Source organism: Typopeltis vanoorti, chromosome 20 (assembly GCF_054136105.1).
Source record: "Typopeltis vanoorti isolate ZY-2024b chromosome 20, IOZ_Tvanoo_1.0, whole genome shotgun sequence".
Taxonomy (NCBI): Eukaryota; Metazoa; Arthropoda; class Arachnida; order Uropygi; family Thelyphonidae; genus Typopeltis; species Typopeltis vanoorti.
The window spans coordinates 22,504,762-22,531,581 of NC_143568.1; the positions used below are offsets into that span (position 1 = coordinate 22,504,762).

At 33.6% G+C, this 26,820-nt stretch overlaps 1 protein-coding gene across 1 annotated transcript in view; it reads right to left on the reverse strand.

The window, feature by feature from the left end:
* Positions 1–26,820, reverse strand: part of LOC150095279 (lysosomal cobalamin transport escort protein LMBD1-like) — a 259,870-nt gene that overhangs the window by 149,032 nt on the left and 84,018 nt on the right. The window contains exon 7 of the mRNA XM_090410049.1: positions 13,863–13,936. Within this exon, the coding sequence (XP_090266175.1) occupies positions 13,863–13,936 (74 nt within the window). The remainder of the gene's footprint in view (positions 1–13,862; positions 13,937–26,820) is intronic.

Here is a 26,820-nt window from a genome sequence, read left to right on the forward strand (position 1 = left end):
AAAAGTTGGTCCTTGTTGGTGATCTAAAAAGCAGAGTAGGAAATGATTGTCAGACATACAAAATTAAACATTGTGAAAATTTGGAGAAAAGAGCAAAGCTAATAATAATCACAAATACCTGTTGAATTACTGCTCAGAACACGTACTGGTTATTATTAACACAATGTTCCAACATAAAAATGTGCAGAAATTCACATGGAGAGAAGAGGCAAGGAATAAGAAAAGTCTCATTGACTATATTATTGTTGATAGTGATGTTTTCTCTCTGGTGCAGGAGTGTACAGAGGATTTGAAATTGGAAGTGATCACCATTTAGTCTTGAGCAGGATAAAATTGAATTTCATATTAAAAAGAAGAACATGTAAGAAAGTTTTAAAGAGAATAAAAGTTGAGCAGCTTTCAGATGTGAACTGTTGTAAATGGTGAATAGTTGTAAACTATAGCAATATTAAAATCGAAAAAAATAAAAAATAATTAAACAATGCAGTTGTTGATGAAATATTTTGCAGATTCTGGGCATAGTCCATTGTTAAGGTAGGTACAATGCAGTAAAGCTTGAACACTTTCGTTGAAGAGGCATAGAAATTTGAAGATACTTCTGTGTAGCAACTTTGGATTAATTAAAGAGAATAACATGGACTATGCTTTAACTAAACATGATTTAGTATATATATCTTTAATCAATTAGTCCAGAAAAATAAGCAGCTGAAAGAGAGTGAAAATACTGAAAATATGGAATATCAAGAATAGCATAAAAGTAGCAGGAGAAAACTCACCAGAATTCAGAGTAAAATACACCATAAATAATGGTTTAATGAATAATATAAACTGATAGTAAAGAAAAAGAAAAAAAAAAACAGAGATAATTAGCTTAATAACTCATTTGATATTAATGCTGCTCAGAGATACAAAGAGTTTTGTATCTCTGAACAAGGAAGTAAATAAAATAATCAGACAACTAAAAAGAAAATTTTTACATGAACAGATTGAAGAAATCCAGAAATACTTTATGTTAAGTACCAATAAATAATTTTTCTCTGACATTAAAAATTAAAAAACAGATCCACGTATGAAACCAACACTAATTAACAATAGTAATGGACAAACACTTGCTGCTGTAGATGTAACTGCAAACAGGTGTAGAGAGTACTTTAGTAAGCGCCTAAATTGCAATAAACCTGCTGAGACATATGAGCAGAAATGTTACCATTCCTGTCACCAAAAAATATTTAAACCTTTACTAGCCAAAGTAAGAGTTTAATGGCTCAAAGATGCAAAGCACCAGGTCTGACAGAATAGTAGCTGAGTTCAACAAATATGGTGGAAATTAATTAACTATAGATGGTATGGTTACATAAACTGATAAAATTAATATAGGAAAATGAAGAGATATCCTCAGAATGGAAAGAATCTAATCTAATGTAATCAATAGCAATATATATATATACACACATATATATATATATATATATATATGTTACGGTTAATGTGATAAATCCAGTTATTATTAATAATTACCGGTGTTAAAGTGAATAATTTACGAGAATTAATCACTTTGACAGGTAATTAGTAATAATTCCTAGAGGAGTCTGGTAAATGTAATAAAAACATGTTTCATAAAAAATATTTTATTGAATAGCAGAAAAAATAGGAGATAAATATCTTATTATATGATTATAGGTTGGGTTTGGTTAGTTTATAATGAAAAAGTAAGGAAAGTACTTCTTTTGCACTCATGAAATCAGAAATCATTATAAACTAACCTAACCGATAAAGGTTAGGTTAGGCTAGGCTGTACAATCGCAATATTGGAAACCTTGACCACCTAAATTAGAATATTTTGTAGCTAATTTATATAGGTTTTCATTCTCAATAGAAATTATAACAGCTATAAATTACAGCTGTTATAATTTCTATTGAGAATGAAAACCTATATATAAAACCTATAAACATGTTTTTATTACATTTACTAGACTCCCCTAAGAATCATTAATAATTACCAGTCAAAGTGATTAATTCTCGTAAATTATTCACTTTAACCAGTAATTATTAATCATAGCTGGATTTATTACTTTAACCGTAACATATATATAAGGAAATAAAAATGAATGTGAAAATTATAGAGGGATACTGCTCCTGTCAGCAGGCTACAAAATTTTATCTATTATATAAAGATATTTATTTGTGCCCATTCTGCAGAAGGTTCTAATAAGGAAGAAGTACAGAAATTTTTCAAGGCACTAAAGAGGGCAGCTGACACAACAAAAGATGAAAACCTGGACTTTGTTGGAGATTTAAACATCTGAGTAGAAAATAATTACCAGACATACAGAAATGTTTTGGGAAAGTTGGAGAAAAGAGCAAAACTAATAATAATGGTAATGGCAAAGACTAGTTATTGCTAATGCTATCTTCCACCATTAAAATGTGCACAAATTCACGTGGAAGAAGATGCAAGAAATAACAGAAGTCTCATTGACTATGCTGTCGTTGAAATCGACGTTTTTCCACTGTTCAGGGCACAAGAGTGTACAGAGAATTTGAAATTGGAAGTGATCCCATTTAGTTTTAAGCAAGATGAAAGATTTTGAAAACAAGAACTAAACCTTGAAGATTCAGTGGCAAATCCTGACTGATTCAGCCAGAGAGGCATGTGGTAGCCTGAACAAAATTAGAACTATATGATGGACTAAGAAGGTTAAAGAAGCAATCATGGAAAAGAAGGAAGCATACCGAAAGTATGTAGCAAGTAAATGAGCTTGCGCTCTTAGAGAATACAGAAAAAAAAAAAAGGTAATAAAACAAAATATTGTGTAAAACTAGCTAAACAAAAGTCATGGAAATATTGGTAATACAGAAATTAAATATCAGGAAGGTGACAAAATATCCTGGAGGCCACTGAGAAAGCTTTAGAAATTAAGGAAAGAGTACTGTAAAAGGAACTAGAGATTGACAAAGAAAACTGAATATCTGTTGTACTAAATTTGGTATCAAAATCAGCAATAAAAAGACAAAGAAACCAGACCAAGATATTAATAACATTAACTGCATCCTGAATGAATTACCTATAGAACAAATACAACATTTCAGCTATTTAGGCATAAATTTTAGCAAAGGTGGCAAATTTATGGAAATAGACAACAAAAAAAGTTGGTCCTTGTTGGAGATCTAAACAGCAGTGTAGGAAATGAATTACCAGACATAGAAATAACCGCGTGGGTAGGCTTATGTGTTCGAACACAGATTGATAAGTAAATAACTATTTATTAACTTAAAAGCTAATACTTCACTGGTATTATATACAGCATCTTCAGAGCACAGAAAACAAAGTTTGTTACAAATGGGAGACAACCACAATACGATGTAACAGTGGGGCTAGAATAAGAAATTGCAGCGTGCAACACAAGACTAAAGTCCTAATTAGGCGCCATATAAGTTAAAAAAAAAAAAAAAAAAACAGTAGTCCAAAGTTATGAAAAAAAAAAAAATTATAAATAAAAAAAAATTATTAATTTGGTCTTAGGATGACTGTCTCCCATATCTTTGGTAGATTTATACAGCCATACTTGTTAAGGTTTGGAGTATGTCTTCTGTTGATTATAGATAGCTTCTGTGCAGTACTTTTGTTTTTTTCCAATTGATCCTGTGTGCCGGGGTATCCAAAGCATGGTCTACCAGACCCGACTTGCCATAGTGAAAGTGCCGGATATATTTTTTGTGTTCACTGAGGCGGATGTCCACAGTTCTTCCTGTTTAGCCAAACTACTGGCAACTTGCACAAACAATTCTCCCTCTTTTGTTAAAAATTCTACCCACCTAAAAAGTATTTTAGAAAACTACACCTTAAACAGTTCAGACCTAATGGTGAGTTTTGATATCACCACATTATTCACTAATGTACCATTAACTGAAACACTTAACTTACTAAATTCACAATTTCCCCCTGATATATTTCAACTATTTAAATTCACAGTACAGGCAGGTTATTTTACATGGAAAGGGAAAATATACAAACAATTAGATGGGACAGCTATGGGATCCCCCCCCCCTTTCTCTCCCCTAAGTCAACTTTTACATAGAACATCTGGAAAAGCTAGCTATCAACATAGCCACTCTCAAACCTAGTCTCTGGCTTCGCTATGTTGATGATGTGTTTGCTATTTGGCCACATGGCCCAGACATATTGAATACATTTTTAGTGCATCTAAATAGCCAGCACCCTAAAATCCACTTTACAATAGAACTAGAAGCCAATGACTGCCTGCCCTTCCTGGACACACTGATCATATGTTTTCCAGAAGGTTCCTTATCGTTTTCGGTTTATAGAAAACCCACACATACAGGAAGATATTTACACAAACAATCACACCATCACCCCTCTCAACAATATGGTATCTTAAAAACACTAACCCATAGAGCTAGAGCAATCTGTTCCAATGACATTGCTCTCACTGCTGAACTTTCTCACCTGCATCATACCTTCCTAACCAATGGCTATAATCCCCATAAGATAGATAAAATACTAAATGCTACCCAGAAATCCCCCCCACCACTATCTACCACAGAAGACTACAACAAAACTATCACCATCCCATACATTAAAAGCACATCTGAAAAGATATCTAGGGTGCTTAAAAAACACCAACTGCACACCGTATTTAAACCTTATGTGAAATTGCCAACTCTCATCCATTCGCCTAAGGATAAATTCACTCCTTTATCACATCCAGGAGTCCATGAAGTGCCCTGTTCATGTCATCGAGCCTACTACGGACAGACAGGAAGAACTGTGGACATCCGCTTCAGTGAACACAAAAAATATATCTGGCACTTTTGCTATGGCAAGTTGGGTCTGGCAGACCATGCTTTGGATACCCCGCACACAGGATCAATTGGAAAAAAACAAAAGTACTGCACAGAAGCTACTACAAGTCAGAGAGGTTGTTCCTGAAATCAACAGAAGCCTTAAAACATACTCCAAACCTTAACAAGTATAGCTGTATAAATCTACCAAAGATCGAGGAGACAGTTATCCCAAGACCAAATTAATAATTTTTTTCCCCTTTTTATTTATAATTTTTTTTACCCCCCAAAACTTTGGACTACTTTTTTTTTTTAAAAAAAAAAAAAAAAAAAAAAAAAAAACTTAGATGGCGCCTAATTAGGACTTTATTCTTGTGTTGCACACTGCAATTACTTATACTAGCCCCATTGTTACACCGTATTGTGATTGTCTCGCATTTGTAACAAACTTCGTTTTGTGTGCTCTGAAGATGCTGGATATAATACCAGCGAAATATTAGCTTTTAAGTTAATAAATAATTATTTACTTATCAATCTGTGTTCGAATCAATACCGTTTAAATACAATTCAACAGACAGAAATATTTTCAGAAAATTTTGAGAAAAGAGCAAAGTTAATAATAATGGTAAGTACCTGCTGGATTTCTGTTCAAGACATGGAATAGTTATTACTAACACCATCTTCCACCATAAACATATGCACAAATTTACATGGAGAAAATATGCAAGAACAAAAGAGTATAAAGAGAATTTGAAATAGAAAGTGATGATTATTTAGTTTTGAACTTCATATTGAAAAGAAGATAACGTAAAAAAACGTTTTAAAATGAATCAAAGATAAAGCTTCAAAAGGTAAAATGTAGAATCAAATACACAAGCATCATTCCAGAAAAAATGAGTTTGAAAACAAGAACCAAACCTTGGAGATTCAGTGGCAAACCCTGAAAAAAACACTGACTGATTCAACCAGAGAGGCGTGTGGTAAGGATAGAAAAATCAGAACTCCATGGTGGACTCAAGAAGTTAAATAGGCAGTTTACTGGCAGACATGAGGGAAACAATTACAATAAACAATTATTGTTTATCAGGCAAAAAAGTATGTGGTGATATTCTTTGCAAGGAGAGAAATACCAGAACTCAATGGTGGAGTCAAGAAGTTAAAGAGGCAGTCAAGGAGAAAAAGAAAGTACCTTGAAGTAAGTAACCTGGCAAGTAAATCATCTTGTGCTTTTAGAGAATACAGAGAAAAATGTAAGAATGCGAAGCACTGTGTAAAACGAGCTGAACAAAGGTAATGGGAAGACTTTGGTAATAACATAGAAAATAAATATCAGGAAGGTGACAAAATATTCTGGAAACTATAGAAAAATCTTGGAAATAGAGGAAAGAATAATGTAAAAGGAGTCAGAAATGATAATGGTGTCATTAAAACTGAAGATAGTGATATTCTAGATCTCTGGAGTAATTACTTTGAAAGACTTCTAAATGAAGTAAGCAGTGTCAGCATGGTAGTAGAAAACTCCCAAAAGGAATGAAGTCAAGAATACACATCCATAAACTTGAAGCAGAAAAAGCCACCAAAAATTTGAAATGTGGAAAGGGCAGCTGGAGTAGATGAAAGACCTGGTCATAGAGTCAAATTCTGGATGATTGGAGGAGAGTTCACATAGTACCCATCTAAAAAAGGGAAATAAAACTGAAAATTACAGAGGTTTTTCCTTACTGAGTGTTCCTGGTAAGATTTATGCAAGTATACTTGAGAAACAGCTAAGAAAAATTGTGGAAAGGAAGCCTGGAGAAGAACAAGCTAAATTCAGGTCAAATAGAAGTTGTCAGGATAAGATTTCCACCTTTAAGACAAATAGTTGAGAAATCTTGGGAATATAAAAAAGGATTTGTATTTAAATTTTGTAAATCTGCACAAGACATATGACAAGGTGCCAAGAGAAAAGCTCTTCAAAACATTAGTTATGTGGTGCAAATGAGACACTATATCAAGCATTACATAGTCCCTATTTAAGCTGTATTTCAGCAGTTAGAATTGAAGGAGGGATACAGGAAGATGATATGATATTAAATCAGGTGTACAACAAGAATGCACATTATTTTCACTGTTATTCATTATCTATATGGATCACATTGCAAAGGAAAATGGCATTAAATCTTATATCAAAACTGGCAATGTTAATCTTAGTTCTTTACTATATGAGTATATATATATATATATATATATATATATATATATATATATATATATATATATATTAGGAAAGAAATTCAGATACATACCATATCTTTACATTAGAGGAATATTGGAAAAAATAGAACAATACAGAAATACAATATTATGGCACCTTTCAAACTCCTGCTAAATTAAAATGTATACTCAATTCATCCAAAGATTCCCTTTCCTTATCTTACCCACCCTGAGATTTATAAAATCAAGAGCGCCTGCAATTTACCCCTACACAAGGGAAACAGGATGTACAATTCCAACAAGAAAAACACAAACACAAATGACACATTAAATTCCTTCACTATGGTGAAACTGGCTTGTCAGACTATGCATTCCAAACGTGCCACAGAATTAAATGGAAAGGCACCAAAGTCCCTACACTACAATCAAACCTGGTTTGAAAGAAAATTGAAATAAACGTGTGAGATGCTGATTCATCATCCTAATCTCAACAAGAATGATTGATTAGTTATTCCAAGAATCTGGAAGACCCATATGCAACCCATATAGCATCCAGAACATGATGGCAGAATTCTAATACAAGAAAACCTTAAGACAACAGGACTGTAGGGATGCTTTTGATGCCTTAATTTTAATCATCTGTATGTTACTATACATATTATATTAAAAAAGTATTGATTGATTGAATTTTATTTCATTTTATTTTATTTTTTCACCAGAGGTCAAGTTGGCATAAACAATTAACAAAGCAGTTAAGATTTGGCTTACTTTTGTGTAGTGTCAGATAGCTTATGTCGTGTTCATATATATATATATATATATATATGATTTCCTGATGATGACCTCAACATAAAGGTTGAAATGTATAGTGTTATTTTCTTAATTATTATAAGTAATTACTCTACCACATGTTTTTATCTCCATAAATTCTACACACAATGAAGAAATTGATGTTATTAGCATTCAGGAATGTGTTAGCAGAGCTAATCTCAGGTGGTATGGTCAGCAAAACAAGTGTTTTTTTTTTCCAGGCTGGCAGGAAAAAGACCCAGAGGAAGACCATGATCTAAGTGGACTGATATGCCTTAGAAGACAAAAAACATAGAAGTCTTAACAGATAACAGATTGATTGGAGAATTGTTGATAAGAAGTTAGTAATGATTCAACTTTTTCATGCAGTACTATCGTAATATCTTATAACCCCCTGAGGGTACTTTAGAAATTTAATGATGATATATACTACACAGATCCATATCTTATTCTCTCAGGGGGCCCTGTAACCCCTAGCGAGCGCATCCCCTGGGTGGCAGATAGGGGAGCCCACCATATGTGTGTGTGTATGTGTGTGTGTACATGCGTGTGCGTGCATGCGTGCATATATATATGGTGGGGGTGGTCCGAATATACTGAATAAGGACTTGTGGACCAACAGGGCCATAAGGGGCAATCATCTTGATTGTAAGGGAAGCGGCACTCCCATGGACCCCTAGCTGGATCTATCCTCTCCTTCTTCTACCTTGAGGAAGATCCACTTACTTTAATCTTTCCTATAAGGCTTATCAGCCAACTCTTCTTATTTTATGACCCTTATGCTATTAGAGTACTTGAGGGCCATGGGGTTTTTTCATTTCTGGCCTTACAACTATGCCCTCTCTATAAACCTTACTATATTTCTTCTATAACCTACTCTTTGCCCTTCAATATACCCTATTCCTCCTATGGGTTTAAATTCAGAAGAAGGCTAGTTCAGAAGCCTTAAGGTAGCAGCCCTACCACTGAACTATTCCATCGTCAGGCTAGTCCCCTGACATGGAGAACATAATCCTACTTGTAAGCTGACAGAAAAAGATAATCAGATTGAATCTATGGGAAACGATGAAATATAATACATATAGCAAACTAGAATGTAAGAGGAATAGCATATAAAGAAATAGAATTAGACCAGTTATTAAATGAAAGAAAATTCAAAATAGCAGTAATCACTGAAACAAAAAAAGAAATTAAAAGGAACTATGAGAACTGAAAATTTTAATGTGATATACAGTGGAGTCGACAGAGACCAAAGAGCACAAGCAGGAGTCATGATTTGGATTCATAACTCCCTTTCAAAACAGTTAAAACATTATAAATTATGGAATGAAAGAATAATAGAAGCTAGAATAAAAATAGATAGAGGCTATTTAACAATAATTGGTTTATATGCCCCAGAAGAAGGAAGAGAACAGGATAATATTGATTTTCATAATCAGCTACAAAACATATATAATAAAATAAATAAAAATGATTACATAATTTTAGCAGGAGACTTAAATGCAAGAATTGGAAACACGAAAATTAATAATAATAATATAGGAATACATGGAGAACACACTCTAAACAGAAATGGTAAAAAATTGATGACTTTGTAGTTTATAATAACCTAAAAATAATGAATTTCTTCTATAAACATAATGACATACATAAATATACTTGGGCAGCAAGAGGATGGAAATCAATATTAGATTACTTCATATTAAATGAAAAGATATAAAAATTTTCACTAGATGTTAGAGTTCATAGAGGATATGAAATAAGCAGTGACCACTTCCTTGTTAAAATAAAATTAAGATTACCACCTAAATGGCTACAAGTAACAAGAACAGAAAGAAAAATTGAAATATTTGTTTATAAAACTAGACTATTGAATGACACAAATGTACAATGGCTATATGAACAAAGAATTAACCAATATCTAGATAAAATAAAACAAAATGAAGAAATAGAAATAGAATGGCTTAATATAAAAACGATATTTATGCAAGCAGCAAATGAAAGCTTAGGAAAGACCAAAAAATTCAATAAAAGAAAAAAACTGAAGATATGGGATGATACAATCAAAGAAATAATCAAAAAGAAAAAAGAAGCCTATCACAAATGGTTAAGCAGTAAACGATTAGAAGATGAAATAGAATATAAAAGAATAAGAGCCATAGCTAAAAGAGAAGTCAGAAAAAGACAGAGAATCATGGAATAAATTTGTTTCTAATTTAGAACATGATTTATATAAAATAAGACCCAATGTATATAAGATTTTGAAACACTTAAATGCAGATACCAAAGAAAACATAAAATTAAACACTGAATTGAAATTAGAAGAATTTCTAAATTACTACACAGAACTGTGGACAGACAAATATTTTAAAAAAGACAACTGGCAAACAATTAACGAAAATGAAAAGGAAATAACTGAAGAAGAATTGGAAATCAGCCTGAAAGAAACAAGAAATGGAAAATCACCAGGAGAAGATAAGCTATGTTCAGAACTATATAAATACGCTGGAACAAGATTCAAAGAAAGACTCTTATTATTTTTAAATAAAATTTACTCAACTGGTATCCCCCCAATAGAATGGAAAAAGCAATTGTGATTCCTATCTTTAAGAAAGGTAATAGAGATGACCCTAAAAACTATAGAGGTATCAGTCTACTAAATTCCTGTTACAATATATATAGCAGAATCTTAAATAACAAACTAATGAAATATTCCGAAAACTTTATTCTAGAAGTACAGAATGGATTTAGAAAAGGACGATCATGTATAGACCCAGCCTTTTGCCTAAAATTAATAATAGAGAAAAGAAGAGAATATAATTTAGAAACACATATTGCATTTATTGACTTTGAAAAAGCATTTGACAAAGTTAAAAGAAACATATTATTTAACATATTAAAAGAAAGACAAATACCAAATAATATCCTAAAAGCTATCACAAGTATATATGAAAATAATCAAATACAAATGAGATTAAATCATGAGCTATCATATACAAGAGAGATAAACCAAGGGGTCTGACAGGGATGTCCCCTCTCAGCAACTCTTTTTAATATCTACTTAAATGAAATAATAATAAAATGGAGTAAAAATTTACATCAAGGAATTAAACTTTCACCTACAGTTAACTTAAACACTCTCCTCTTTGTCGACAACCAAATAATAATTACAAATTCTGAAGATAACTTACAGAAAGCTATTTTAAATCTAAATGAGATATCCAAAGATTATGGTATGATAATATCAAATTTTCATGTAGTACTATCATATCCTGTACACCCCTTGAGGGTACATGGCAGGAATTTGATGATAATGATGATAATATCAACAGAAAAATCAAAAACTATGGCCTTTAAAGGACAAGATCCAGCAAGAATTAAAATAGTAATAGATAACAAGATCTTAGAACAAGTGAATTCATTTAACTACCTAGGATGTATGATCATATATGAAAATGAAAAAGATATAAACGTAAAAATTGCAAAATATTTCAAAATAACAGGTGTAATTAACTCTATATTTAAACCAAACCTAGTTCAAAAACAAACCAGGCTAAAAGTATACAATACATTAGCCCTACCGGTCTTAATGTATGGAAGCGAAATCTGGACAATAAAACAAAAAGACAAACAAAGATTAACAACAGCAGAAATGAAGTTTATGAGAAAAACTGCAAAGTATATCCTATTTGATCACAAAAGAAACAAAGATATTATGAAAGAATTAAACCAAGAACCAGTAATAGAAAAAATTAAAAAATATAAACATAAATGGATGGAACATGTTCAAAGAATGAAAACAGAAAGATTACCAAAACAAGCCTTAAAGTACAAGCCATTAGGAAAACCAGGACGTCCTCTTAAACGATTCAACAATGACTTCTAAGGCCGGAACAGGCCATGCTAGGCCTAAATCCTTGATACGTATGATGATGATAATGATATCTTATTCTAAAGAAAATATAGATAAATATTGAGGATTTTGAAGAAATAGGTCTGTAAGGGACTAGATTTTTACACTAAGACAGACTGGGAAAAAAAAAAGGGGGGGGGAAATATAATCAGCAGGTCAATATTTTATTTATCAATTTTAGAAAAGCATATAATAGCATTCATAGAGAAAGCCTTTTGGAAGTATTAAATGAACTTGGAATACCTCGTAAGATAATATATTTCATCAAAATTTGGACCACAGAGAACTGAAAAATGGTATTAGCTAATGGAGTCAGATCTAAATAATATCTTGTCTTGATAATATCTTTTGATATTATTAAGAAAGGAATAAAGTAAGGAAATACTCTTTCGTCTATCCTACTTTAACTTAGCTTTAGTAAAATGTATTTGAGAAACTGTAAAAGATAACAAGTAGAACAGTAATATTAGGATATGCAGATAATATATATCTAGTTGTGAAAAGAATGGGTGAGGAGAGAATGCCTTAACAAGTGTTCAAGATGAGACCTGATGGATAGCGACCTAGAGGAGGATGATAGAAGAACTGTGAGAATGACATCCAAAAAAAAAAAAGGACAGCTGAGATGGGAATCCTGAACTGCACTAGAAAAGCTCAAGACAATAAAAGAATGAAAGAAGTTTGTACTTGCTGAACCTCTGAGATTTTTTGCCACAAGGTAAGGAAGAAGAAGAATCAATTAACCACTAAGTGGCATATGCAGCAACTTTATATCATTCCAAGAAAGCTCTGTGACAAGTGGTAATAGCATGCTTTAACTGAACGAGATATGTTTAATCGATCATCCACTAAATGCCATATGGAGAAAGGCTAGCATGCCATGTATCTGCAGACTTTGTTATAATTTAGTTTTTAATTAGCAATAATGCATAGTTTTTGTTAGATTCAGTTTACTATATAGTATTAATTCAGTATCTGACAGTGTCGTGTGTCTTTAAGCATAGTGAGCCTGATGAATTTCTGTTAAGCCACTTTTCCATCTGATTAGAGCCCAAAGAATATTTGAAGTAGAAACTCTCAGGTATTATAAAGACACTCAAAAAGTGAGGCATGATGAGCATCAGGATTATGTCTTTCAAGTAATGCAAATATATTAGCTTGTAAAAAAAAAAAAAAAAAAAAAGAAAGAAAGCACTACACATGTTACCATATACAGGTTATCTGAAATCATTTTAGTTTAAAATGCACACTCTTTTTTTTTTTTTTTTTTATCTTTACTTGGCTAACAAATACAGCTATTTTATTTTTATATATCTTAGGCTTTTTTGAAACACCAGTGCTAGGAGTGCTTCATAGTTTATTTCCAAAAATTATTTATACAATATTTTAAAATGTATATATTATAAACAAACTGTAAAACTATGCATCTGGAATAACTTGAATATTTTTATAACTTTGTTTGCTACCACTTGGATAAAGGATTAAACTAAATTTATTATAGTCTAACCAAGTGGAAAATAAACTTTCAAAATTTAAAGATGTTAAATGATTTATTTAACATCTTTCTCTGAATCCAGAGTAATTTAATCATAAGGTGGTACACCTTTTGGCAACTCGTATAGGAAAATATGACCTCTCCATTGCTTCTGCTTTAGTATCATCACCTGGGTATGCCTCCCACTGATGAGACCTCAATAAAGGTCGAAACCAGTCTGGGTAGTGGCGTGGCCCTTCCCTTGATGCACAGCATTATATATATCTGCAGGGAGATGTGTTTTGCATTATGGGAGATACTGAGACAGGAGTGATGAGAGCTTGGTCCACCTTTGCTATGAGTTGCCTCAGTCCTGAAAATACTTCAGGCACAAATTTTGTTTGCTAACACTTGGATAAAGGATTAAACTAAATTTATTAAATATTTTTACTTACATCATTTGATTCCAGCAATTTAACTTTTTCAACAAGTTACAAATATTTAATATCAAATAATAACAAAACAATGAAAATAAAAAAAAATTAATATAATAAAAAAAAACGAATAATAATATTCCTACCACATTCCAGAAATTTAACTTGATCAACATGTTATAAATATTTTATATCAAATGATAACAAAAGAGAAATATAGCAATTTACATACAGTGTAAATAATAAGAGTCAGCATCCCAATCAGGCTCAGAATACCACACACAAAGTTCAAGGCATCTTCACCTCCTGTAACAGTAAAAGGACTGTTATCATTATGTTTATTTATTTTTCCAACAGAATAATTCAGCTGAAAAGAACAGTTATTTTCTTTCTTAGTAAATTCAGATGATTTTCTGAAATTTCATATTAAAATAATTTAAAATGCTAGTTAAAAAAAAAAAATAGTGTATCTACAATAACCAGTGTTTTACTTCTGACCCAGCTCTCAGATCCATAAGTTAAAACTGGTTTGAACACTGTCTTGTAGCTAATTTAGTGTTCCGACTAATTTCTCTCTTATTCCATATGAATTTATTCAATTGATTTCCCACCTTACCAGCTTTGCTGATTCTGTTGTCTATTTCTATATTTAATTTACCATCTTCACTAAAAATTGTGCTAAGTAGCTGAAATGTTTTACTTGTTCTACAGGTTCTCCATTCACAACACAGCAGTTGTCATTTTCAATGATTCTGCCTATTTTCATTGTCTTTGTCTTTTTATTGCTGACCTTCATCACATATCTATTACAACAGTTATTCAATTTAGTCAGAGAATCTTGCAGACTTGTAGCAGATTTATTTAGAAGTATAACATCATCTGCATAAAGCAAAGAGCTGACATTAACATCTCCAATTTTGATATTGTGTTTAATACCACATTCCTTCATAATGTGATCCATATAGATAATGGATGACAGAGAGGATAATGTACATCCTCGTTTGACACCAGATTTCACATTAAACCATCTTCCTGTACTTCCTTCAATTCTAACTGCTGACTTACAACTCAAATTAAGTATTGCTTGATATAATGCCCCATTGACATCATATAACTGTAGCGTATTGAATAGCTTCTCTCTTGGCACCTTTTCATATGCCTTTTCCAAATCGACAAAACTTAAAATACAGATCATTGTTATATTCCCATGCTTTCTCGACTACTTGTTGTAAAGTGAAGATCTGATCCTGACAGCCTCTATTTGGCCTGAATCCAGCTTGTTCTTCACCCAGCTTTTCTTCCACAATTCTTCTCAATCGTTTCTCAAGTATACTTGCATAGATCTTCCCAGGAACACTTATTAGGGAAATACCTCTGTAATTCTCACATTCAGTTTTATTTCCCTTTTTATATATGGGTACTATGCGAGCTCTACTCCAATCATCAGGAATTCGTCCCTCTGTCCAGGCTTTTTGAACTATGCAGTGCAGCCACTGTAAGACTTTTATACCATCAACTTCAGCATTTCTGGTCGAATATCATCCACTCCTGCTGCCTTTCCACATTTCAAGCCTTTGATTGCTTTTTCTACTTCAAGTATGGATATGTATTCCTGACTGCATGCCTGGTCAGTGTTTTTTACCACTGTGCTGTTATCACTGCTTGTTTCATTTAGCAGTTTTTCAAAGTAATTAATCCATACTTCAAGGATATCTTTTTCTTCCGTTTTCATGTCACCTTTATCATCTCTAACTCCTTTTACAGCACTCTTTCCTCCATTCTTAAGCTTCTTCAACAACCTCCAGAATATTTTGCCATCTTCTTCATATTTATGTTCTATATTCTTGCCAAAGTCCTCCCATGACTTTTGTTTAGTTAGTTTTACACAGTGTTTAGCATTCTTGCATTTGTCTCTGTATTCTCTAAGAGCAAAAGCTGACTTATTTGACAGGAACTTTTGATATGCTTTCTTCTTTTCCTTCACTGCCTCTTTAACTTCCTGTGTCCACCATGGAGTTCTAATTTTTCTATCCTTGCAGATAACTTCACCACATGCCTCTCTAGCTGAGTCAATCAGGGCTTTCTTCAAGGCTTGCCACTAAATATCCAAGGTTTGATTCCTGTTCTCAAACGCTTTCATTTTTTCTTCAATAATTTTTCTGTATTTTAGTCTACAGTTCACATCTGAGAGCTGCTCAAAATTTTCTTACATGTTATTCTTTTCAATATGAAATTCAATTTTATCCTGCTCAAGACCAAATAATGATCACTTCCAATTTCAAATCCTCTGTACATTCTGGTGTCCTGCACCAGGGAGAAGACAACACTATCTACAATAACATAGTCAATGAGACTTTTCTTATTCCTTGCCTCTTCTCTCCATGTGAATTTGTGCACATTTTTATGTTGGAACATGGTGTTAGTAATAACCAGTCCATGTCCTGAGCAGAAATCCAACAGATATTTGCCATTATTATTAGCTTTGCTCTTTTCTCCAAATTTTACCAAAATATTTTTATATGTCTCACAATCATTTCCTACTCTGCTATTTAGATCCCCAACAAGGACCGACTTTTCCTTTTTCATTGTGTCAGTTGCTTTTTCTAAAGCATCAAAAAATTCCTCCACTTCTACCTTAGTAGAAACTTCTACCTAGTGGGATCATAGGCACAAATAAGTCTCATTGTCCAGTTCCCCATTCCCATATTTGCCCACATTACTCTACATGAGACTGCCTGCCATTCCAGAAGATTAGCCTCGTATTTTGTGTTGAATACTATGGCTACTGCTTCTTTTCCTTGATTTTATTACATTTCCTTGTTTGTATTACATGTTTTTGTAAATAACTCTTTTGAAGTTAACTGTATATACTGCTTTAATAAGAATATGTTAGAGTGTTAAAAACAAAGGCAATGTTTTTGTGGCCGAAGCTGTACATGGCGGCATTAGAAAGATTGTTATTGAAACTTGTATGTATTTTCTCTAAGTGTAAACATCTCCGAAGTCAGTCAGAAAGAGTTCAAACAACTTTCCAATAGCCAGCAACTTACAATCAAAAGAAAGCGGAGGAGAAGAAAAGGCATGCCAAACTTGAAACTTAAGATGAAAGACTCGTACCGATTCTTTGGGGGTTGCTAAACTTCATGCGAGGTCTCAGAGAAGGCCTAATAAAAAGAGACTGAAGCAAGCAGAAGGGGTCACGGTTCCAGAATTGCTTTCAGAGAAGAGGCCATCCGGTCCAGAGTCACCGTCAGAGAGACTGTCTGGATCCACATTGCTTGAGAGAGGAGTTTCCCGCTTCCAGAAAGGAGCTTCTCGATCCGAGACGTCACTAGAGAGAGAGAGAGAGACTACTTCTAGGCCACAGACAAGGTTTCAAATTGCCAGAGAAAAGTTTCCAGGCCAGGTTAATGTCAGACATTCACCAGTGTGTTGCGTTTTCATTAAAATTTGATGAATCAAATGACTTCACTGATACTGCTCAGTTAATGGTATTTATTCGCATGGTATTTCAAGATTATTCAAGTAAAGAAGAACTTTTGAAAATTATACCATTATTGGGAAGGACTAGGGGAGAAGACATTTTTTTTCAGCATTTGATGAATTTGTGAAACAACACAAACTTCTGCTTTTTAAACTTGTGTCTATTACTACTGATGGTGCTCCTGCAATGATAGGTAATAAATCAGGCTTCATTTCATTATGTAAAAACGATGACAAATATCCAGATTTTTTAACGTACCATTGTATTATTCACATATAAAAGATGTTTTGGATATTACATTTAAAATTGTAAATTCTGTTCGAGGAAAAGCCCTGCAAAGGCAGTTATTTAAATTACAGGCAGATGATGATAGGGAACTTCTGTTGTACAATAATGTTCACTGGCTTAGCAGAAGTCAATTTTTAGAAAGATTTCTTGTATTAATTAATGATATAAAAATTTTTCTTAATGAAAAAAGAGATATTTATCCACAATTGAGTGATAAAAGATGGTTGTTACACTTATAATTTTTAGTAGATTTCTGTACGAAATTAAGCAATTTAAATTTAGAGTTACAAGGTAGAGATAAAAATTTAATTGATATGTTAAGTTAAATAAAAACTTTTCAACAATACTTACTTTTATTAAAGAAAAATATAAATGACTGTGAATTCAGATATCTCCCATAGTTATTAAAATTTTTGAACAAAATCAAGAAATGCTTCGCTATGATTTAAAAGAATTTATTCATGAAATAGAATTAGTTGAGGAAGAAATAAATTCAAGATTTAAAGATTTTAATAAAACTGAAATGATTGTATCTTTTATCAATCAATAATCCATTTGAAGAAAACTTGAACATCACAGAAATTTCAAATAAAATTAGTGGGCTGTTTGATATAAACCAAGCTGAAGTAGAACTTGAGATAATAAACACTCAGAATAGTTTACATTTAAAATCAATAAACAATGACGTCATTTGGAATGCACATGAAAAATTCCCAATATTAACTGATATTGCGCGAAAAATTCTGTTGTGTTTCGGATCGACATACTTGTCAGAATCTGCTTTTTCAAATATGACCATCATAAAAAATCAATTAAGAAACCAAATTACAAATGATCATTTGGATGATTGTCTGCAATTGGCCACTTCTTCATATCAACTTGACTATGAAAATATTGCGAGGTCCAAACAATGCCAAATTTTACATTAACTTTTTTTTTTTTTTTTTTTTTTTTTTTTTTTTTTTTTTTTTATTAACGAGCATTTCCTGTAACTTGTTAGTTTGTAATCAATCTGTTGTTTTTTCTAACTTTGGTTTTCCAAACTAGAGAAATAAATATTTTATTCCAATATATATATTTTTTTGTTGTATTAAAATAATTAAAAGTGATAAATAAATTTTTAAATACACGAATAAAGTTTTTAGTTGTGTATCTTTTTTTAGTTGTTTATTTGTGTGTAATCAGATATCAGGTTGGGGGAACGTGATCTATGTAAGAGAGTAGATCGCCGAATAACTTATAAGAGAGCAGATCGCTGAATAACTTTTTATAGAAAAGTAGCTCGCGTAGTAAAAAAGGTTGAACACCACTGCAATATAGACTGATACAATAATTTCATTATTTTATTCATTCTACACATGGTTTCAGAACCTATATTGTATTAGTGTGTAAGAACAGAGAGATTAAGAAAGGATTCACTAATATTCTTTTTGAAAGCTAGAAAGCATAGACCTTGTTCTCTGGAACAGTTTTCACGAGGAAGGCTGTTCCAGAGAACAAGGGAGGGAATGGAATTAATGAGGAGTGGGAGAAGCAGGTTCAGTGTTAGCAGATGAATTGTAAAAGTGTATAATAAAGTCAACCTAAAATGGATATTAGGCAATCAATTGCTACTGCTGCCCAACATCCATTTTAGGCTCAGTTATTGTAGACTTAGTAGAAGTGGGGATAATGATGGATACCAGTTCTATGGAACAGTACCATGGGAGTAGAAGAGAGGTCATTAAGCAGAAACAGACTGTCTATGAAAAGTGGCTGAGCAACTATTAATTAGCTAAAATGCCCTTAGGAGGAATACTCCATGAGGAAGGCTGTTTCAGAAAAGAGATGGATGGAATGGAAAAAAAGGAGTAAAAGAAGCAGTTTTGGTGGGTTAGCAAATGGATGTTTACTAGCTGCTGCTGCTTGCATTACTGTAAGCCTAGTGGAGATTGGGGGGGGGGGATGAAGGATGCTAGTTCAATGGAACAACATTTCCCTTCGTATTATTTATATAAAAGGAATAAAGCAAAAACAGTTTATGAGACAGTTGCTGAAGTGCGTTCAGTGAGGCGAGAACAATATCCTAATAAAGTTGGGCCAACTGGACTTTGTACAGAGTTGGTAGGTATTTGGACAAGTAATGTTATAAATTAAAGATGCCAAGAAATTATATTCTTGGTTTAATCCTTTATCCAAGTGTACAAACAAAATCTGCATGTGAAATAACTTCATTACTGGGCAACTCGTATATAGAGTTGCTATGCATACACAAACACAGACATGTATAAAGCATAGCATTATTACATGTCCATAAGGATGTGTGCTTTTTATTACGGGATACTAAGGCAAGTGATGTGAAGTCGATAGCCCAGTCCTGAAGTTACTTCATGTGCAAACTTTGTTTGCTTACACTTCGATAAAGGATTAAACCAATAATTTCTTGGCATTTTTAATTTATAATATAATCAAGTGGAAAAACTTTCAACATCTACTTCTAATCCAGAATATTTTAGTAATAAGGTGTGATGACACTTTTGGATACTTGTGAACAGAAATATGACTTCTACATTACTTCCACCTTGGTATCACTTCTGCATCTGGCTCCCACTGATGAGACCTCAATAAACGTCAAAACTGGTCTGGGTAGTGACCCTTCCCATAATGAATAGCATTATACATGTCTGTAAAGATATGTGCTTTGCATTATAGGATACTAAGGTAAGTGATGTGAAGTCATTAGCCTCTATATATGAGTTGCCCAGTCATGAAGTTACTTCACATGAAAACTTTGTTTGCTTACACTTAGATAAAGGATTAAACCAAAAATCAATTCTTGGCATTTTTAATTTATAGTATAACCAAGTGAAAAAACTTCTGACAAGTAATGTTCTTGAGTGAACAAATAAAAAAATACACAATTTTTAAAGGCTGAGGAAGCTAAAGATGTGTGACAGTGCCAGGTAGTGATAATGTGTGATAATACCATGATAGTGCTAAGAAAGGCTAGATTATGAATTTCATTTCAAGAAGAGAGAGAGTTCTGTCTGGATGGATGTTACCAAAAGTAAGGGGAGGAAATTTTTGCAAGAAAAATGATTGGACTGTATGTTTTGGTATCATTAAAGGTATCTAGGCTGTCATTTATTCCACTGACAAATGTTACGGAGTTCAGAATTGAGGCACTGGTTGTTATCTTGAAGCCTGGGGTATTTGAGCATTACAGGATTTGTCAACAGATCAATATCATCAGAATCTATGGATAGAAATGCCAGTGAGAGAGATAAGGTTATTTATGTATAGGAGAAAGAGAAAGGAGAAAATAAAAACTAGTCATGCTACAACAACTGTATTTTTACTCAAACTCCTAGGGATGACCTCATCTTTTCTCCTCTGCTGTCAGGTACTGAAAATTTCTTTTGCATCTGTTGACTACTCCCTTACAAGTAGTCAACAGACCTATCACCATTTTCAGTTGTGCCCTCAGAACCCCTTCCAATACTTCCTTATTCCCAACTCAGGGAAATATGAGCACAGTAGTCCAGAATAGTAATGTTACAAGTGATCCCAAAGGTCTCTTGAACATTATCATTTTGTCCACTTTCAGAACATGCTCCCTTGCTCCTATGTTTCTAGTCTCATCAATCCCTTGCAATGTAGTCCATCAGTATAATATGTAAGTTGTTATATCCTTACTCCAGAATGCATAACATTATACTTGGTAACATAGAACTGACAGCCAGCGTCATTTGCTCATAATGTTAGTCTACTACTGGGTGTGTGTTAGGGTTTCAGAACATGCTCCCTTGCTCCTATGTTTCTAGTCTCATCAATCCCTTGCAATGTAGTCCATCAGTATAATATGTAAGTTGTTATATCCTTACTCCAGAATGCATAACATTATACTTGGTAACATAGAACTGACAGCCAGCATCATTTGCTCATAATGTTAGTCTACTACTGGGTGTGTGTTAGGGTATCTACACTCCAGCCAGCTGGCTATGGATTCTAATACCACCATGGGCATGGATATTTGCAACTGTCTTTAGGTGGGAGAGTAGATATCCTAAACAGATGGTATCAGTGGTAGAATCATATTCAAAATCAATACAATAGAGAAAAGTAAAGAGTAATTTGAAGTAGCAGTCAAGTCTACTTTATTTTCATTCATTATTTCCCAGCATAATCTCCCTCCATTTCAATATGCTTTCTCCACTTTTTATTGGCAGAAAAACTTGCATAACAAGTTTTTCTGCCAATAAAATTCCTGCTTTCAGAACCAAGGATGTTTCATCATCATCATCAAACTCCTTATATGCACATTCAAGAAATATACAGGATACTATGAAAAGTATCCGGTATACTTCTTGGTACATGCATAGGTATATTCATGAAAAGTTTATATTACTACTAACTAACTACTCACAATTTTGCAAGAAAAATGATAGGGCTGTATGTTTTAGTACCATTAAAGGTGTCTAGGCTGTCATTATTATACTGAAGAATATTATAGAGGTCAGTACTAAAGAACTGGTTGTTGATCTTGAAGCTTGGGGTATTTGAGCAATATAGGATTTAGCAAAAGATCAATGTCATCGGAATCTATGGATAGAGATGTCAGTGAGTGAGAGAAAGGTTACTTATGTACAGGAGAAAGAGGGCAGGTGAAACAGGCCCCGAGGCATTACTGCAATGGTAGAGAATCTAATGAGGAAATGATGTCTACCATTACATGAAGGGAATTTATTATACCATTACATGAAGGGAATTTATCACCAGAGAGAAAACTGGCTACAGAGTTATGGAAGAAGACATCAGATGGAATTTTCTGAGTAATCATCTATGCCTGATCCTATCAAATGATGTGAAAATTTCAACTAAAACAGGTAGTAAAGATGACAGTTAATAATCCTCTCATTATTTTAGAAAGAACTAAGGTAATACCTATAAGCCAGTCGCTGGGCTGTCACGGCACATCTCCATGGTGGTGGATGGTCAGTGGTACTACTTTGTAGACCTCCCGGCTAGGTCCATGGGACCTGCTAACCAATGACAGCTGCAGTCCTCCATTCATATTGGAGGTTGGATGGTTCTGATGGCCCATTCCATAAAAATTGTCACTGTGTAAAGCATCATGTCTAAACAGAAAAGAAATAAAGCCCGGGTAGTCTCAATATGGAACAGTGGTGTCAGGGTGATGCAGCAAGCCCTGCGGTATCGTCAGTCCGTGACTGCTATAAAGAAACTCAACGTAGAAATTGCTTGAATATTGCTACTTGGAATGTAATAACAGGATTGAATAAACGTGGGAAATTGGATAATGTGATGAGAGAGATTGAATATTAGTATACTAGGAATAAGTGAAACCTTTTGGAAAGGATCATCAGATTTTGAGTCCAAATGGCAACTTCCAAATGGCAAGATATATAAAGTATATACGTCAGGTGGTGAAATATCAAGGAGAGATGTAGTGTTCATTGCAGAGAAGAAAACTAATGAAAACATTATTCATGTCATCAAAAAATCAGAATAATGGCAATTCTAGTGAAGTCTAAACCTGGAGATATACTGATCATTCAAATACATGCTCCCACAGAACAGAATGAGGAAGCAGAAATATATGACATGTATGATGAAATAGAATGGTGTATAAAGGAAGTTGGAGACAAGAAAGATCGAGTTATCTGTGCTATGGATGATTGGAATGCAAAAATTGGATCAGAGAGAACATCTACACACATGGGTCCATTTGGACTACGAATTTGGAATGAGAGAGGACAAAAGCTGATTAATTTCTGTAACTACAGTCTCATCATAACTAACACTTATTTTGAACAAAAACCAACAGCACGATACACATGGGAAAGTCCAGATGGAAGATACAAAAATCAATTAGACTATATTGTAGTCAGTGAACGTTACTTTAATGGAATACAGAACTTAAGGGTGATGCCAAGTGCTGACTGTGGATCTGATCATAGACTGGTCTTAATGAAGATGATTATTCGCCTGAAAACAATAAAATTTAAAAGAAGTCAACCCCTAAAATGGGATCTGCAAATGGTACAAAATCCTATAATAAAATCAAAAAATAGATCCTCTCAGTGGAATAGACTACAAGCAGCTATCATAACATCTGCTAAAAACCACATCAATAAACAAGAAGAAAGAAAGAAAAAACCATGGATAACTCAAGAAATATGATTTTCTTGACAACTGATCTTGACAATCTCTATTTGGCCTGAACCCAGCTTTGTTCTACTCCAACCTTCTCCTCCACAATTTGGAGGAGAAGGCTGGAGTAGAATGCATAATTCTCACATTCAGCTTTATTTCCTTTTTTTATACATGGGTACTATGAGTTCTACTCCAATCATTGGGAATTCGACCTTCTGTCCAGGCCCTCTGAATTATGCAGTGTAGCCACTGCAAAACTTTTATACTTTCATTTTTTAAAGATGGAACTATGAGAGTTCCTCCCCAATCATCCAGAATTCACTCTTTTCAACCCGCATCTTTTGAATTACATAGTGTAGCTATAAAATGTTTATACATCTATATCTGATTGAATATCACCTACTTAAGTTGCCCTACGTTTCCTGTTTTTGATGGTGTTTTCTACTTCCAGTATTGATATACAGTACGTACTCCTGATTGCATTCTTCTTGACTATTTCCTACAATAATCTGTTAATTAAAAATAATGCCTCTTTCTTCCATTTCAAAGCTTTTTCAATAGCCTCCAGAACATTTTATCATTTTATTGATCATTTACTTACCATTATTGTTAGATTTGATCTTTTCTCCAAATTTTTCCAAAATATTTCTGAATATTTGGTATTTATTTTCCTACTATGCTGTCAATATCTCCAATAGGGACCAGCTTTTCCTTTTTCATTGTGTCAGCTGCCTTCTCTAATGCCTGAAAAAAATCTCCCCCCACTTCATTATTAGGACCACAAGCACAAATAAGTCTCATTGTCCAATTCCCAATTTTAATGTTTGCCTACATCACTCTACTTGCTACTGCCTGTCATTCAAGAAGTTTTTTCTTGATTATAACATTTTGTAATAGTTATTTAGAAGAATCCCACTTGTTTGTTTTGGTAACATCAATTATGTTGACACAGTACTTCTCTAGTTCTTCTGCTAGTCCCACTTCTTTTTCAATCATGCCTTTTATAGTGATGTTGATTTGGAGCATGTGTGTGGAGTGCAGTTGTGGAGACTGTTCCAGTAGCTGACTTGTCACTGTTTGCCAAAATTTCATCATGCTGTACCATAATTTTGTATGATACCATGAATGAACATTTCTATGGTATACTACATGAATTGTAATATTTGGTTTAAGCCAATAACAATATAATTTGGTTGGCTACATTGCAAATTGTCAAACTATCCTCATTCATTCAATATCTAGGTAGATACCACTTAATGTGATGTACCATGAGAAGGTGATGATATCAGGTAGGAAGTCCTGGTTGGTTGGTTCTCCACATTTTTAATGGACTATGTGGAGTTTTAATCCCAGTTATCTAGCTTTGACACTTAAACAATCCCATAAAATATATTCCAGGGGTACTTAAGGGTCAAAGCTGTATAACTGAGAGTAGACCTCCACATAGCCTTTAAAGGAATGCGGAAAACTGACCAGGGCTTCTGGCCTAATGTCCTCACCTTCTCGTAGTGCACCTGTTGGGTATCTATCTGGATACTGAAAGAACGAGGATGGGCTGACAATTTGGGATTTAGCAGACCAAATTCTATTCTTATTGGCTTAAACCAATATACAAAATGATGGTACAACATGACAAAATTTCATGTCGGCTGGGGCGTTGCCCGGTTAAACAAGGCCACTGTTGTTTTCGCCAGGGAACCAGGGTGAACAGCGAAAAGTCAGCTACTCGAACAAATCTGATTGAATATCACTTACTTCAGTTGCCCAACATTTCCTGTTTTTGATGGTGTTTTCTACTTCCAGTATTGGTATACAGTATGTACTCCTGATTGCATTCCTCTTGACTATTTCCTACAATAATCTGTTAATTAAAAATAATGCCTCTTTCTTCCATTTCGAAGCTTTTTCAATAGACCCCAACTCAACATCACCAGAGTTAAAGATCGGGATACTATCAACATAAAAAGCCTGAATGGCAAAGAAATGGAGCTAGCTGAGGAATTAGATAAGTACCAGATCGACATAATAGGGGTGACTGAAACAAAAAAGACAAAAACTGGTGAGATCTTTCTGAACAATAAACACAAAATGTTATATTCAGGCAATGACAATCAAGGAAAAGAAGGAGTAGCCATAGTATTCAACACAAAATACAAGGCTAATCTTCTTGAATGGCAGGCAGTCTCAAGTAGAGTGATGTGGGCAAATATCAGAATGGGGAATTGGACAATGAGACTTATTTGTGCCTATGGCCCCACAGAAGGTTTTACTAAGGTAAAACCTTCTGTGATTTTTTGAGGCTTTAGAAAAAGCAACTGACACAATGAAAATGGAAAAGTTGGTCCTTGTTGGGGATCTAAATGGGGAATTGGACAATGAGCCTTATTTGTGCCTATGGTCCCACAGAAGGTTTTACTAAGGTAAAACCTTCTGTGATTTTTTGAGGCTTTAGAAAAAGCAACTGACACAATGAAAATGGAAAAGTTGGTCCTTGTTGGGCATCTAAATAGCAGAGTAGGAAATGATTGTCAAACATACAAAAATAATTTGGGAAAATTTGGAGAAAAGAGCAAAAAAAAAAAAAGAAAAAAAAAAGTGATGTTTTCTCCTTGGTGCAGGACACCGAGTGTACAGAGGATTTGAAATTGGAAGTGATCGCTATTTAGTCTTGAGCAGAATAAAATTTAATTTAATATTGAAAAGAATAACATGTAAGAAAGTTTTAAAGCAAATAAAAGTTGAGCAGCTCTCAGATGTGAACAATAGACTAAAATACACAAAGGTTACTGAAGAAAAAATGAAAGTGTTTGAGAACAGGAACCAAACCTTAGAGATTCAGTGGCAAGCCTTGAAGAAAACCCTGATTGATTCAGCCAGAAAAGCATGTGATGAGGTGTCTGCAAGGATAGAAAAATCAGAACTCCATGGTGGACACAAGAAATTAAAGAGGCAGTGAAGGAAAAGAAGAAAGCACATCAAAAGTTCCTGGCAAATAAGTCAGCTTTTGCTCTTAGAGAATACAGAGACAAATGCAAGAATGCTAAACACTGTGTAAAACTAGCTAAACAAAAGTCATGGGAGGACTTTGGCAAGAACATAGAAAATAAATATCAAAAAGGTGGTAAGATATTCAGGAGGATGTTGAAGAAGCTTAGGAATGGAGGAAAGAGTACTGTAAAAGGAGTTAGAGATGATAAAGGTGACATGAAAACGGGAGAAAAAGATATCCTTGAAGTATGGAGTAATTACTTCGAAAAATTGC